The 16,344-nt window shown below is 44.0% G+C and overlaps 1 protein-coding gene and 1 pseudogene across 1 annotated transcript in view; both read right to left on the bottom strand.

Annotated features, from left to right (window-relative positions):
- Positions 1-5,004: 5,004 nt before the first annotated feature.
- ARMC9 (armadillo repeat containing 9) overlaps positions 5,005-16,344 on the bottom strand; it is a 143,822-nt gene continuing 132,482 nt past the window's right edge. The window contains exon 21 of the mRNA XM_063098022.1: positions 5,005-5,177. Coding sequence (XP_062954092.1) covers positions 5,058-5,177 — 120 coding nt within the window. The 3' untranslated portion in view covers positions 5,005-5,057. The remainder of the gene's footprint in view (positions 5,178-16,344) is intronic.
- Positions 8,343-8,767, bottom strand: LOC134370660 (proline-rich protein 13-like; annotated as a pseudogene).

The raw sequence follows: 16,344 nt of genomic DNA, 5'->3' as shown, positions 1-16,344 counted from the left end.
GAGCGGTGGACACAGTGCTCCTGGCAGTGGGTTTGGAGGAGAGTGCGACGTCGGGCCTGGCAGTGTGATCCCGGCGTGAGCCTCCGTGACACAGGCGGTGGCTGAGACCACAGGGCTTCCCAGCTCCTGCTGCTGCTTCACTTAGACTCTAGGCCTCACAGCCCCAGACCCTACCGGGCATGCTGCCAACGCTCTTACGTGGACAGGGGACGCAGGCCTCTGCCGCACAGGGCTCGCCCTCCTTGCTGACTGTGGGCTGAGCGGCTGGCAGGGCCTGCAGGCAGCCGTTTCTAGCATGTCGGGCCATCTGGGGTGAAGGAAGATGGTCGTCTGGCCTGCAGGAAAACACGAAAAACTGCAGTAAGTACAGAGAGCCAGGAGATATTTGACTGTGGGCTACCACGTAGCATCACAAATATAGGAGCTGGCTGTGCCTGAAATTCTTTTGTTAAACAGATATTAGCAGATATTAAATCTTTTTAAGGATATTGGCAGAAAGTAGGAGGCTGAAACCATGCAGCAGTAACCTCGCCTCACTCCTGTTAGCACCTGTGGATTTCAGTGATATATGGCTTCGTATATTTCTAACACATGAGTATGGCTTAGGGCTTTGGGTGGCACGGGACCATTTCGACCAAGACAAATCAAACAACTTAAGGCACAGATCATCTGTTTTTTCTTCCCGAGATGCAGCCGGTGAATGAAGGGATGAATCCAATCAGAGGACACAGCACACTGTCATGTCAGCCCCGACCAGGGTTAGGAACAGGACCGGGGAGAGACTTGCTTTCTGACACCACCTGAAGGAGGCCTGCAGAACGACTGCTTGATGGGGTGGTAGAGAGGGCTGGCGGAGGCTCATTCCTTCAGCAACACATGTTGGGAGCCTCACTGGGCCAGACTGGGTGAGGCGCAAGAGACCACGGGCCCGGGCGAGCCCCTGGCAGAGCGGCAGGCAGGGATGGGGCTGGCTCCGCGGGTCACCTTTGACGCACATCCCCGAGGAAGGCTCCGCAGGTGTGCCTACAGCAGTGGAGCCCTTGCCCCTTCGAGGAGTCTTCGGCCACCCACTTCAGCAAGGCCTTGGTGGGGCACACGAGGACAAGCATGCACCTGCTGAGGGTTGGACTGTGTGAGTGGCTGTTCTGGAACGTCAATTTCATACAGTTCAACCCAAGAGCAAACACGGAGGAGACACTTAATCACCCTGAGGGGGCAGGAAAGGTTTCCCAAGGGGGTTGGGGGCTTTCAGTCTTGAACTCTGAATTGGGGTTTGCCAGGGGCCAGAACAGGGAAAGTTTTCAGCAGAGGTAACATTGCGAGCAAGGTGAAGAAGCAAAAAAATTTAAAAATGTATGCTTTCTTGTTCCAGAAAGATTTAAGGCACCACTCAAAAATGATGCCCTCCCCCACCAAAATGACCTGTAAGTCAGCGACTGGAGGGTGCAGGGTGTCCTGGGGAGCTCCGACAGCTGGGGGAAGGCGGTGTCAATTGAGAAGGACCCTGTAGGCCAGGCCAGGGATTTAGACTTGATCCCCAAGGGAAATGAGGAGACAAAGAAACGACATTCCATGCTGCAAAGTTCTGTCTGTCCATGGTCACAGTCACAGATGGTGCCCGGGAGAACTGTTAGGTGGCCCTCCCGGGCAGGGAGAGAAGGGGACAGCTCAGGTGAAGGCCGGAGCTGAGAGGGCAGAGAGGCAGGGTTCTCGCTGGGCTGACTGGGGGTACTCACGCCACACGCTGGAGCAGGGGCGCAGAAGGCAGCTGAATTGGGGGTACTGGGGGGACACATCTTGCAAGTCTGGACTGGATCTGGGTGTCCTCAGTGTGTAGTGGAAATCAGAGAGCAGGCAGGATGGGTGAGGACCTTAGCTAGGGCCTCCAGAACATGGCATTTTAGCAGGATGGCGGGGAGGAGTGAGAGGCTGAGGACCAGCACAGGGATGGGGGGCACAGCTACCAGGAGGGGGGTCATTGGTGGCAACTGCCAGAGCGAGCATGACATGGCCCTGAGTATCCTCAGGGGTTGGAAGCTGGAAGGTCAGTGGCGACCATGGCAGCGGGATCTGTGTGCCTGACCACGCAGGGCTGTGAAGGGAGCAGAAGGTGGGGCAGGAAGTCGCTGGAGATGCCAGAGCATGGTGAAAGGCCTGATGAAGGTGGCAGGAGGCAGGAAGGTGACTGGGCAGAGAGGGAGCAGAGGGCATGGAGACCCCCGCAGGGGTGGCCTGGGTGGGAGAACAGAGAGGGAGGCGCAGCCCATGCTGGGCCGAGGAGGGTGGGAGGGCCCCGCGCTGTGCAGGCAAATGTATTAGGTTTCCCTGCAACCTTTCCTTTCTTGGTTATAAACCAGTAGGTATGTATCATGAAAAATTAGGTGACTATATGCAATATATAGAATGACCTGTCCTCCCCAGCCCTAAACACAACCACTTAACATTTGATATCTTTTCACTCTTTAAATATGCAAATATACACTTAAAAAATACTAACTTGGGATCTCTATAAACGGCTGACATGGGTATTCATGTCATTTTATAATTTGCTTTTTCACTTAGAATATGTTGTGAGGTTCTTCCCATGTCATTAAATATTCTTCTAAAACATCATTTTCCATATTGTTTTGTGTGGCTATGTCATAATTTAGTCCAGCCTCCTACTTTGGGCATGTAAATTACTTCTGATTTTATAAATAATACCGAAATAAATACCCTTGTATGTGTGTGTGTATATCTGTAAGCATCTGATTACTTTTCAGTACAAAATCCTAACAGTGGAATTACTGACTCCAAAAGTACTAGTATCTTGAATGTGTGTAATATACACGGTGAGAATGTCCCCAAGAGCACCAAGATTCTAGATTCATCTATGCTTCTGGCAACCTTGGGTTGCCAGAGGGAGCTGGTTGTGAATGGAGAGTCATATCAACTTTTTAGAGGTGGGTTTTTAGACGTGTGGAGGTGGAACTTCAAATCCTGAACATCAACGTTCTGCACCCTGCCGGAGCCCCCCCTGCCTTCCATCAGGCCGTACTCTGACTAGACCTTTCCCCTGCCATGAGGCTGGCGCTGCGAGCTTCTGAGGGCAGGCATCGCTTCTCATACATGTGTGGATCCCCAGCAATTAGCACAGCATCTGGCACAGAGTGCTGACAATGTTTGGGGACACAACCTGATGGAGGGAGCTGGTGACCGGGCATCTGCTTCATTATAGTGGGAAGGTCCATAGTTTCAGGAAAATGAGGTGCTCTTATTACCTGGCAGGTTGCTGCAGCCGAAGGTCTTGACGGGACCCCCTGCACAAATCAGGGGAGAGCCAGATGGGCTCCCGGGCATGGAAAAATGTCCTCAAATTTCTCTCCACAAAGTAGAACATCTGATCCAAGAATTAATGGGGTCCTTTGGTTAGATTTTATACTTATTAGATTTCCTTCATCCTTATCTCTGATTAAAATATCCTTATGTCATTGTTGCATCCTTGTGCAGTCAGGGTTTTAATAACGTAAAAAAAAAATTGTTTTTTTTTCCCTTTGTTTTCTTTCTTTTAAAAAACTAATCTAAACATAATTTTTAAAACAATGTTTCGGTAAGTAAAAGATAATATTTTATAAACTGGATATACTAGTAGTTGACACCTGGCTATATCTGGAACAACAACGAAAAACCCCACAAACCCCTCAGATATAAATGACATTTTGGGGACAATCAGGGCATATTGACACATACTGCATAGCATTAAGTTAACTTTCTTAGGTGTGATAATGTGGTTATGTATGAGGATGTTCTTCTTAGGAGATGCATGCTAAAAGTCTGCAAGCTTTCCAATAGTTCAGCTAAAAGACGTATACATGTGTAAATTCTATATTACAGACAGAGTGAGAGAGAGAGCAAATGTTAACAATTAGAAACACTTCACTGTAATATTCTTTCAACTTCTCTGTAGGTTAAAACTGCAACCAGTACTTTTTTAACCTACAGAGATGCTAGTTTGTACATCAGTAATTAAAATAAAATCCTAGACATATAAACATATGACAACTAACTTCAAAATCAAATCAAACAGATCTCAGAGCACGGATGCATGGCATGGGTCTTGAAATATTTTCAGGTCCAATCTCAGATGGGAAACAGAACTCAGCAAGAGCTGGTTGCTGGGGACCTGGCGTCCCTAGCACACATGGCACGGAGGTCCATGAGGACAGGCATTTCTGCATTTTATTTGTTGCTGAACCCCCAGTGCCTGGATGCTCATTACCAATTACTATAGAGTAAAACTGGAAATAACCAAATTGCCCTGTTATTGAGGATAACTAAGTAAAACGTGATATATTCATTTCAAATATTATTTGGCCACTATTTGTTAAATTAATAAATGTAGGTTTTTAGCCTACTCTCTAAAACCTCCTTTCTAGACGGGAAAGGGAGGCCATCCCAACTACAGGAAACACTTCTCTCCTGCCCACTGGACTGCCCCTCCTGGGGCTCCCCCAAAGCCCACAGTGGTGCAGGACCCCAGGCCTCCAGGCAGACCAGAGGCTCTGGGCAACCAAAGCTTTATTTATGTAAACGGGGTAGAAACAAGGCTTTGGAGAACGAATAAGTCTCGGCAGCTAAAAATGTCCATAGTTGCTTTTAAAAAGTCATCTGAAATAAACTGATTTGGAGTCTTAAACTGTGACGCCCCAATCCCAACAAAGGGCCTCGTACTACAGAGAGAAGGCCACAGAAAGGACAGGACAGGAGTCCTTTCTGGGTAGACCCACTATTCCTTTCAGGTGCTTTCCTTTGAAATTACACTGGCCAACACTTGTCTTCAGAAGTGGTCCTGGAGATCCTGTAATACAACCACTTCTCCTTCTGGAAGAAGGAACCTGGGGGGAAGGGAGGGGTACTCAATCTCTTTGCCTCCAAAAATCCCAAAAAGATAAATAATAAAGAGATGAATCTTTTCAATATGAACACTTTATTTTGAATTTTTAAAAACATACATCTTACACTGCACTTAATCAAAATGAAGTTTCAGAAAACAAGTTCCTGTCTCCTTTAGCCTGGACTTACACTGGGTACCCGTTCCTGTGGCCGCCGGGGGTGACAGGCCGGCACAGGGGCTCGTCCCCACTCCACTGTACACTGGCCAGCCCTTTTCGCCTTGTCTTGCCCGTGTTGGTCATGATCTGGTGGAAGGAAAGAGGAAATGGGACTCAAGAAGTCATCTACTTTGAGAGCTGACCTAGAAGTAGAACTTACTTCACTGAATAAATTAATCTACGATGATAAGAAGCTTTGCAAATAAATGAGGAAGGATCATGTCACAGATTATTCAGGCAAATAAAAATTTTGGGGAGAAATCCTTTTGGGTTTGCATATTACATCATTTAGCAATATACATTTTAAAAAATGAAATCACAGGAATAGGAAGAAAACAGTTGATTATAGTAAAGTATCACATCTCTGGAGAGGACTGGACTTTTAAAAGTGAGAAGGGAGAAAAGACAGATTTGATTTCATAGAAAATTAACACTTCTACATGTGTAGGATATTAAAAATGAGCCAAATCAACAGGCAAACAACAAACTGGGAAAAAAAATACTTGAAGCATATTTAACAGATAAAAGGTTTATTATGGATTGAATTTTATCCCCCCAAAAGTTTAATGTGTTGGAGGCTTGGTCCCCACTGTGACAGTGTTAAGAGGGTGGGAAATCCTATTATGGTAATTGAGAGGTGGGGCCTTGAAGAGGTGATGAGGTTGTAGGACCGTGCCCTAGTGAATGGATTATTAATGGTGGTCGGGGGTGTGGTTCTGAGGGCTTTAATAGGAGAGCACGTGAAGAGTCTCTCTCTGTTCGGCCACTTCTGCCATGTGAGACCCCTGGGTCACTGTCACCACCACTAAGACCCTCACCAGATGCGTTCCCTGCACTGTGGACTTTCCAGCCTTCGAAACTGTCAGCAATACATTTTGTTTTCTTTATAAATCACCCAGTTTCAGGAATCTATTACAAGAAACAGAAATGGACTAATACAAGGTTAAAATTTTCAATAAGCTCCTACAAATCAGTAAGTAAAACACTAAATAGATAAATGGGCAAAGAATTCACTCATGTCACAAAATAGAAAGTATTACCAGTAAATAGAAGAAAAAGGGATCAACTTTATTAATTAGAAACCATGACTTTACGAAAAAGGTAAAATGATTCTATGAGCAACAACTTAAAGAGCCTGTGCACTGCTGGCACTAGATTAAAATATCAGTGGCACTGAAATTTGAGACAACTCTTTTGGAAAGCAATTTGGCACTTTATTTCAAGAATTGTAAAAGTCTTCATATCCCTGGATATAAATCCTAGTGAAAGAATCCAAAATATGGAAAATGTTAAATAAACAAGGTTGTTATAAAATTTTTATAGAATAAAACTGGAATAATCTCTCTAGTAATAGGGGAATAATTAAGTAAAATATGGCATATTCACTTGACATTATATGGCCATTTGCATTGATAATGAATAGGTTATGAACAGAAATGTTTATTTAAAACATTAAATAAAAATCAGGTTATAATAATGTACATAAACAATGCTTTCAATTATGCTAAAAGTGCACAAAAAGACTAGAAGGAAATAAACACTAAAATGATTAGAGCAGCTATATAGGAGAGTAGAACTTTGAATAATTTTTCTTTTCTATTTTCTAAGTTTTCTGTAATCTGGTTATAATTAGGTTAATAATTAAGAAAAGTTACTAGAAAACAGATCACTGTAAAACTGGTGAAATCTGAGTCAAGTCTGCGGACTGTACCAATGTCAACTTCCCTGCTTTGATTTCTTCTATAAATTACACAAGACAGCACTGGGGGAAAGGGGTGAAGGGCAAGAGGGACCCGTCTGGACTACTTTTGTAACTTCCTGGGAATCTATAATTATTTCAAAATATAAAGTTAAAAAAATAAAAACTTGGAGTTACATCTTTGATTTCTTGGTTTTTGCTGAAAAGTTCTTCAAGTTTATCTAGTATTTGAAGTAGGGAGAGGGGAAAAAAGGGCCAACGGCTATGGGAACCAAGGGGCCTCCCCTGTGCCCGGAGACAGCTGCCAGCCAGGGGAGGAGGCAGGTGCGTAAGGAGGAGGCAGGGGATGGAAGGAGGGTGAAGGGACAAGACGGGGCGAGAGAGCAGGGGCGGGAAACGGAACATAACTAAGCTCTGCAAATAAGAACTGTACATCTCCCTTTGCATATCTCGTGAAATCGGTTAAAGTCGAATGTTTTAACTGCAATCACGAACACTACTTCTACTCTGACTTCTCTTCCGTCACACTTCCCTGATGTGGTGTCTAGGGTCAAACTGACACGTCCTCATCGCCAGAGCAGCCCCCTTACGTGCAACTCGGCAATGGTACCTCAGGGCCACGTACGGCTTCTCTTTCCTCTCTCCATTATGTCCGTTAAGTCTGTCCCACAGCAGAGCATTAAAAAGGGGTAATTCTGTCCCCTTATAAGGACAAGGGGAACGGTCAGTATGAGGGTTCTTTTGAGTCTTTGCTAGCCCTCTGCCGCCGTCGCCTCCCCACCGTCATCCCAAGCTCACCCTTCTCAATGCCTTCCCAGAGGACAAGAACATGTCACTTTTATATATATATATATATATATATATATATATATATATATATATATATATATATATATATATATTTCCCCCCCCCCCCAGAAGAAGTAGTTTTATTGGGACTCAAGAGGTGGAGAATGAGAGAAGGACCTGAGCTGGCTACTGAGGAGAGCCTAGGTTCCAAAACGGAAATCAAAGTTCATCCACCAAATTGCCTCCACTTCCCAGCAGCCTTACAGTTAGTGCGACCAACAGAAGGTGTGCTGGCCGGTGGTTACTCGGTTAGCACGTGGTGCCAAAAAACCCGCCTGCTCGAAATGTATTTGCCACTAAATCACCTAAGTGTGCCACCATTACAAAATAGGCACAGGTTTTTCTTCATAATTAAATTTCCACAAAACCCCCAAACCACAATTATTAAAGTAAAAAAATCACATCTTACAGATTTTAAACTTCAGCTTTTAGCTCAAAATTTCATCATCTTCGAAAAACAGCTCCTCTGCTAAGCTCATCATCTACAAGATCTATCCAAGAAGCCATAAGACGGCCTTTGCTAGCCGATGGTAATCCTCTTCCCATTTTCCCTAGCCAGTCAGGACTGAACAGCAGGGTAGGGCTCAGGTGGGAGTGAGGATTGGGGGCACAAGGGCTAATTCCCCCCAGTGCAACATGACATCTGGAGCTTGATGGGAAGAGCAGAACTGGTGAGACTTGAGGGAAGGGTCCAGGTCCTGTATTCAGTCAGAGTCACTGCTGGAAGGGGAGGAGGAGGAATGCTTGCCATGCTTGTGCTGTTTGTGCATCTTTTTATGGGCTTTCTTCATTTTCTTCCTCATCTTCTTGTCCATCATCATTCCTCCTGGTGCTACCAGGCCAGGAGCCAAGGGATTAACAGGAGGCATGCCAGGGGCAGGTGGTGGATGTGGAGGAGGGTAGGGACCTGAGGGTTGGCATCCTGGATACCCTGGCTGTGGCACAGGATGAGGGGGCCCACCTGGGGGAAAAGCTGGATCCCCTGGGGAGCTCCTGGGGGAGTGGGAAAGGGGCCTGGAGGAAAGGCCGGATTGAAAGGAGGTGGATGGGCAGGATTGGGACCTCCAGGATACCTGACATTGGGGGGATATGGATTTGGCCCTGGCTGCCCGGTATTAGGATTCCACATGTTCAGGTGTATTCCCCACCCTTTCCACCACTTGGGCTTGATTCGTCCTTCTTCCCAATCTCCCATGTCACTTATATTTGAGAATGTTTGAGATGATCAAAAACTGTCAGCTATACCATCTCCTTAAAACTTTAGAGCCCCAGGAAATAATTTAAGTGAATGGTATTTTTCCTCTCTAGTGGATGGGGAAACTGAGTCCGGCATGCGGGTCAGCCCTGTCTGGAGGATAGGCCCTAGGTGGAGTGGGGTCAGTGTGCAGGGCCCAGCGGTATGCCTGACACTCCCTAGTCCATTTTTTGCGGGGCTGTCCTTCCCCTTCCCACTGCTGTGCTTGCAGGGTGAGTCACCAGGCCGTCTCTGGACCCCTCAGTTGCCATAGAGCCTCTCTAGGCTGGAAGGATCTTAAAGGGTATCTCATCTAACAACCTGCTGAGGCAGAGCTGTTTATACAGAGTTTTGCAGCAGTGCTTCAGGGGTTGAGGGAGAGAGGACAGAAAGGATTGCTGGCACCCACCTCTACTCCTCCAGAGGAACTCAGCTTTCATCTGTGCTACAGATGGAGATTTTGTTTAAAAGAAGGTTCTGCTACTATAAAATGCAGCATATTGAACCACAATAAAAAAAATGCAGCATATAATTTAGCTGAATATAGCATATGCTTTAGATGAATGCAATTTATCAGTAGTAAAATTTGGCCAACACAAAGAAAAAAAGACACACACACAAAAAGTTGGCCAACACATATCAATTTAGGTAAAAAAATACATTTCTTATTCACCGGTTTTGAGTATTTGTGAATCACTTAAAGAAATGAAGACATGTTATAAAGCAGTATGGATTTTTGTCAGAAATGTAGGTATACTATATATATACACAGTATATATGCGTGTGTGTCTACGTATATACATATCCATATATACAGTGTACACACACACACACACACACACACACACACACACATCTATACACACAGAAAATAATCTGGAAGCAGAAGCAGACACTGTTAGCCGTCCACCCAATATTCACTCAGGTCCAGCAGAACTCTGGTTTTGTTGGCACAGCAACATGCCTGCTTGAAAAAATACTCACCTTCTCAGACTGCCCTGCAGCTAGGGGCCATGTGACCCAAGTCTGACCAGTAGGAAATCGTGGCAGCCACGAAACAGACCATTGGGGAAAGCACCACAGGGGAGACTTGGCTGGCTGCATATTTGGCCTTCTTCCTGACCTTATCACAAATCTGTGCCAGGAGCTGCATCCATCGTCTTATGACCAAGAGGCAACAAGCATGTGAATGAGGGCACTGAGGCAGAATTACTATGGAGCTAATGACACTCAAGCTTCAAGTGCACAGGAGGGGCCCTAGCAATGTGTGCCCACATGGTCATATGTTTTTGTAAAATTTGCAAAAGTAGCATATTTTAACTGCAATCACTTAATAGTGCTGTGTCTGTCTACTTGGACCTCCCTCGCTACATTTCTCCTCACATCACTTGGAGCTGGAATGGTCAAAGGCAATTTGCAACACAGCTAAGGAGACACTGAGTTGAGGTTACATTAATTTGGTTAAAGTGTGAAAAATTTATATGACTCACAGTGACCTCCACGCATAGTCAAATGACTGCTAGCTGTCCTGCTGTAGGAAAATGGCGCCTAGAAATTCTCTATGCTGTCACAGTATTTGTGAATAATCAGTGTGCAAGAAAACCTGAAACGCCCCCAAGTCTTAACAGTTGAAGGGTGGCAGAATATGCCATTCCAAAATATGCCACTTTGGCAGAAGGACTATTTTTTTTTTGGCTTCGTGCTGAGGAGTGTGAGGATTACTTTGAGCTCAGGCACTTGAACAAGAGCTGCTGCAAGAAGGGCATTCTACTCTTCTCCTGTTCCTCCCGAAAACAAGAGATAAAGACCCCCATGTGCAAGATGCTCTCCCTGTACCAGGAGAAAAGCAACATTCTTCAACAGGAAGTCATAGCCAAGAGAATTCGGTACAAACAGACCTTGGTAAGATAATTTTTAACTTCCTTCAGCCTCGCCACATAATTTGGTTCCCTTCTACAACCGCCTCTCTCTTTGTTCAACCTGTTATAAAAGTATTTAGGTGTTGCCAGTTCTTTGGGTCTTCATTTCCTTATGAGAGCTCCCATGTCACATAAAACTTATGTAAATTTGTATGCTTTTCTCCTGTTAATCTGTTTTACATCAATTGAATCCTCAGGCTCAGCCCAAACCCCTAAGAGGGGAGAAGTAAAATTTTGCCTCCATGCACAGTGTATTTATGAAAGAAACTTGACAAAGGTTTTCTCAAATTTAACAATCCTAAACATTTATATAGCATTACCAAAGGCTAAATGTGAGGCTGAAAGAAAATTGCCTAATCTATTAATAACAAAATTTGGCTGGCTGGTTAGCTCTAGCTCAGTTGGTTAGAGCATGGTGCTATAACACTGAAGTCAAGGGTTCAGATCCCCTTACCAGCCAGCCGCCAAAAAAAAAAGAAAAGAAACAAAATCTGATCAAATACGTTATTGGAAGGATTGATTAATCTTCTTTCCTCTTTTGTTAGGAATATTACAAACTGGTCATACATGTAGACAAAAATATTACAAATCCGTCATCTGTAGAGGTGACCAAAGGGCATAAAACAAAAAATATACAAAAACTATGAGGTGTGGGCCGAGCCCGTGGCTCACTCGGGAGAGTGTGGCGCTGGGAGCGCCGAGGCCGCGGGTTCGGATCCCATATAGGGATGGCCGGTTTGCTCACTGGGTGAGCGTGGTGCTGATAACACCAAGTCAAGGGTTAAGATCCCCTTACCGGTCATCTTTTTAAAAAAAAAAAAAAAAAAAAAAACTATGAGGTGTGCGAAGCAGCTAGTTAGTACAAACATTATTTTTCTGATTTTGTTTGTGTATCTGTTGATTTTAAAAATTCGAATTTTGACAATGATTTATTTTCTCATTCTCATTCTAAGTATTCACTTTTATACCTAATTTAGTATTCCTTTATTTTAAAGGAGGCCTCCAAAATCTTTGTAAACTGGAGGCCCCACAAAGCCTGGATCTGCAGGCAGGGTGAAGGAAAGAGATGAAAAGAGCCTGGGGTCTAACAGCCCCCCAGGATTTTTGGTGGAACTGATAAGGCAGGACTCTGCTGTCTGCAGCTGAGCGTAATCCTAACCGATAAAGTAAGGACAGTAGAGATAACAGTGGTGACCTCTGCATGGGTAGAACTACGGCTGTTCTTTACGTTCTGTTTACTTTGGATTTTTCAGAAATAAGCATACATTTCATTTGTAATTAGAAAAAAGAATAAGAGGGGGAAGAAGACATAACAACCACAATTCCTTGAAGTTGATACGACAAGCAAACAGAAAGGACATTGTTGGGTGGGAAGGGGGAGAGGGAGGGGGAGGGAGGTTTCGGTGATGGGCCACAATAATCAACCACATTGTGTATCGACAAAATAAAATTAAAACAAAAACAAAAAAACAAAAAACAAAACAAAAAAAGAAAAAAGAAAAAGAAACAAATGAAAAAAAAAAGAATACTGAATATTTTGGGGTTTGGGATTCTTTCTCTGCTTGTTTGGTTGTGTTTGCAGGCACAGGAATATGGACATTTAGTTAGTTCCAACTAATCCCCAAATACATAGATGGCACTGAGTCTTCAACCATTATAGGCAGGCAGAGCAGGAATAATTGACTGAAAAGTGATTTGGAAACACCCCGAAGTGGAGACAAATTTGAAAAAAGAAAAAAAAAGAAAAAAAAAAAAATCGAAAAGTAACAATTGGAAATCGCGGCTTTGTTTCTCTGGTTTTGGTTTTCACTGTGAGCAGACATGTGCAGGAGCCTCAGAGCCAGCCTCAAGCTGCCTGGTGCTTCTCCTGGGGCCCTCCCATCTCCAGGTACATGCCCCAGCTCGATCCCAGCCTTGGGGACAGGCTGGCTGAGGATCCATTAATACCTGGCTTCTGTCCAAGTGGACAGAATTTCCATGGCCCTGACTCTGACTCCACTGCAAGCCACTGAAGGGTATAACAAAAATGCAGACAGAGCCCTGGGGTCACCGCCACAGACTCAGATCTCTGGAGGTGCAGCCGGGCACCTGCACTTTCACAAGGCTTTAGATGAGTCTTAGGGAAACAAAATGAATTTGGGTCCTCACTTGCCAGAGGGGGAAAGAAGGTGTAGAAAGGGAGCAATCTGCATTCACTACAGGAACTCCTCAAATTGAGTCTGTGTTTACAAAGTCCATCATATAGTAATTACAAATACCTCCCACAGCTGGGAGCTCTTTCAACTTTCTTTTTTTTTTTTTTTTTTTTAAATTTTATTTTGTCGATATACATTGTAGCTGATTAATGCTCCCCATCACCAAAACCTCCCTCCCTTCTCCCTCCCCCCTCCCCCCCAACAATGTCCTTTCTGTTTGTTTGTTGTATCAACTTCAAATAATTGTGGTTGTTATATCTTCTTCCCCCCCCCCCCGGTTTGTGTGTGTATGTGTGTATGTATGTGTGTGAATTTATATATTAATTTTTAGCTCCCTCCAATAAGTGAGAACATGTGGTATTTCTCTTTCTGTGCCTGACTTGTTTCACTTAATATAATTCTCTCAAGGTCCATCCATGTTGTTGCAAATGGCAGTATTTCATTCGTTTTTATAGCTGAGTAGTATTCCATTGTGTAGATGTACCACATTTTCCGTATCCACTCATCTGATGATGGGCATTTGGGCTGGTTCCAACTCATGGCTATTGTAAAGAGTGCTGCGATGAACATTGGGGAACAGGTATACCTTCGACTTGATGATTTCCATTCCTCTGGGTATATTCCCAACAGTGGGATGGCTGGGTCGTATGGTAGATCTATTTGCAATTGTTTAAGGAACCTCCATACCATTTTCCATAGAGGCTGCACCATTTTGCAGTCCCACCAACAATGTATGAGAGTTCCTTTTTCTCCGCAGCCTCGCCAGCATTTATCGTTCATAGTCTTTTGGATTTTAGCCATCCTAACTGGGGTTAGATGGTATCTCAATGTGGTTTTGATTTGCATTTCCCGGATGCTGAGTGATGTTGAGCATTTTTTCATATGTCTGTTGGCCATTTGGATATCTTCCTTAGAGAAATGCCTACTTAGCTCTTTTGCCCATTTTTTAATTGGGTTGCTTGTTTTCTTCTTGTAAAGTTGTTTGAGTTCCTTATATATTCTGGATATTAATCCTTTGTCAGATGTATATTTTGCAAATAGTTTCTCCCACTCTGTTGGTTGTCTTTTAACTCTTTTAATTGTTTCTTTTGCTGTGCAGAAGCTTTTTAGTTTGTCATTCATGACAAAGACCCTCTATAAGTTAGGTATAGAGGGAAAGTATCTCAACATAATTAAAGCCATATATGACAAACCCACTGCCAATATCATCCTGAATGGGGAAAAGCTGAAAGCTTTTCCTTTAAGAACAGGCACTAGACAAGGATGCCCACTCTCACCACTCCTATTCAACATAGTGTTGGAAGTACTAGCCAGAGCAATCAGAGAAGAGAAGGAAATAAAGGGCATCCAGATTGGAAAAGATGAAGTCAAACTGTCCCTGTTTGCAGATGACATGATCCTATATATCAAACAGCCTAAAACCTCTACAAAAAAACTGTTGGAATTGATAAATGATTTCAGCACAGTAGCAGGATACAAAATCAACACACAAAAATCAGTAGCATTTCTTTTCTCCAATAGTGAACATGCAGAACGAGAAATCAAGAAAGCCTGCCCATTTATAATAGCCACCAAAAAAATAAAATACTTAGGAATTGAGTTAACCAAGGAGGTGAAAAATCTCTATAATGAGAACTACAAACCACTGCTGAGAGAAATTAGAGAGGATACAAGAAGATGGAAAGATATTCCATGCTCTTGGATTGGAAGAATCAACATAGTGAAAATGTCCATACTACCCAAAGTGATATACAAATTCAATGCAATCCCCATCAAAATTCCAAAGACATTTTTCTCAGAAATGGAAAAAACTATTCAGACATTTATATGGAACAATAAAAGACCACGAATAGCCAAAGCAATGCTCAGCAAAAAAAATAAAGCTGGAGGCATAACACTACCTGACTTTAAGCTATACTACAAAGCTATAATAACCAAAACAGTATGGTACTGGCATAAAAACAGACACACTGACCAATGGAATAGAATAGAGAATCCAGAAATCAACCCACACACTTACTGCCATCTGATCTTTGACAAAGGCACCAAGCCTATTCACTGGGGAAGGGACTGCCTCTTCAGCAAGTGGTGCTGGGATAACTGGATATCGATATGCAGGAGAATGAAACTAGATCCATACCTCTCACCGTATACTAAAATCAACTCAAAATGGATTAAGGATTTAAATATACACCCTGAGACAATAAAACTTCTTAAAGAAAACATAGGGGAAACACTTCAGGAAATAGGACTGGGCACAGACTTCATGAATACGACCCCAAAAGCACGGGCAACCAAAGGAAAAATAAACAAATGGGATTATATCAACTTTCAAATACAGACAACAATTCACCTGAAAATCAACAGCTCTTCTGGCAGGCAGCACAGCTTAGTGGTGAAGAGTAAGTGGACTGGAAAAGGTACCCAGCCTTTCTCAGCCTTGATTTCCTCATTTAGAAAATGCAGATAGGAGCAGAATTTGCCCTGTAAACTTCTTGGGAGGATTAAATTAAATGGAATCAGACGTGTGAAGCAGTCAGCACAGGGTTGGGCCCATGGCATGTGCCGAATTAAAGACATGAGATCCCTGTACCAGCCAGCTGCCAAAAACAAAACAAAACAAAACAAAGACGTGCCTGGTACTGTTAAGGGTAACTTTACAATAAAAACAAAAAAAACTGAGATTCTATGATTCTGTCATAAATATCTATATCCCTTTAACATGGGTAATGAAGCTATTTAAATTAGGGCATTCTTTTTAGGATGATACGAAAAAATTCACAAATACTGAAGGCAGGAGAGGCATGAGGCGACTCATCAGTCTTGAATGGCTGGTGTTCACAGCCTAAAGAACAACGTGGCACGCCACTTCACCAGAATTAACAGTGAACAACACACTCAACGTGACCACCGCCACCTTCCTGCAAGCTCAGGAGGAGTGACTTGTTCTCCTGTCACTATCTTTCTGAGCTCTCCGTGGTCATCAGCATTTTGCATGGCCTGGGCTCTGCAGCGCAGACCAGCTGTGTGCTTAGTCTTGGGAGTGTGGGGACTGGCAGTGTGGCCCTGCAGGGAAGGGGGTGGCTGCGAATGCCTGGCAAAGGGCCAGCTATTGGGTCCAGGAATCCTGGGGACAGCCCCTTCCCATCCCTGAACACCCTGGTGGGCCACCCTAGCTGCACCTCCACCCTCCCCCACAAGCTACTGGTTGGTTTTCAAATTATTGGTGTGCACAATAACTGATTCCTGGGATTAGGGGCAGGAGGTCTGTAGCAGGGTCTAGACTCTTTTTAACTTGTATCCTGTGGCCTGGGACTAGCTCTGCCTCCAATCCACCCACTGACTGCTCCTAGCTGTT

The sequence above is a fragment of the Cynocephalus volans genome, chromosome 1 (genome assembly GCF_027409185.1).
Source record: "Cynocephalus volans isolate mCynVol1 chromosome 1, mCynVol1.pri, whole genome shotgun sequence".
Taxonomy (NCBI): domain Eukaryota; kingdom Metazoa; phylum Chordata; class Mammalia; order Dermoptera; family Cynocephalidae; genus Cynocephalus; species Cynocephalus volans.
Note: the sequence above shows the minus strand (reverse complement) of the source record. Positions and strands in the feature narration are given on the sequence as shown.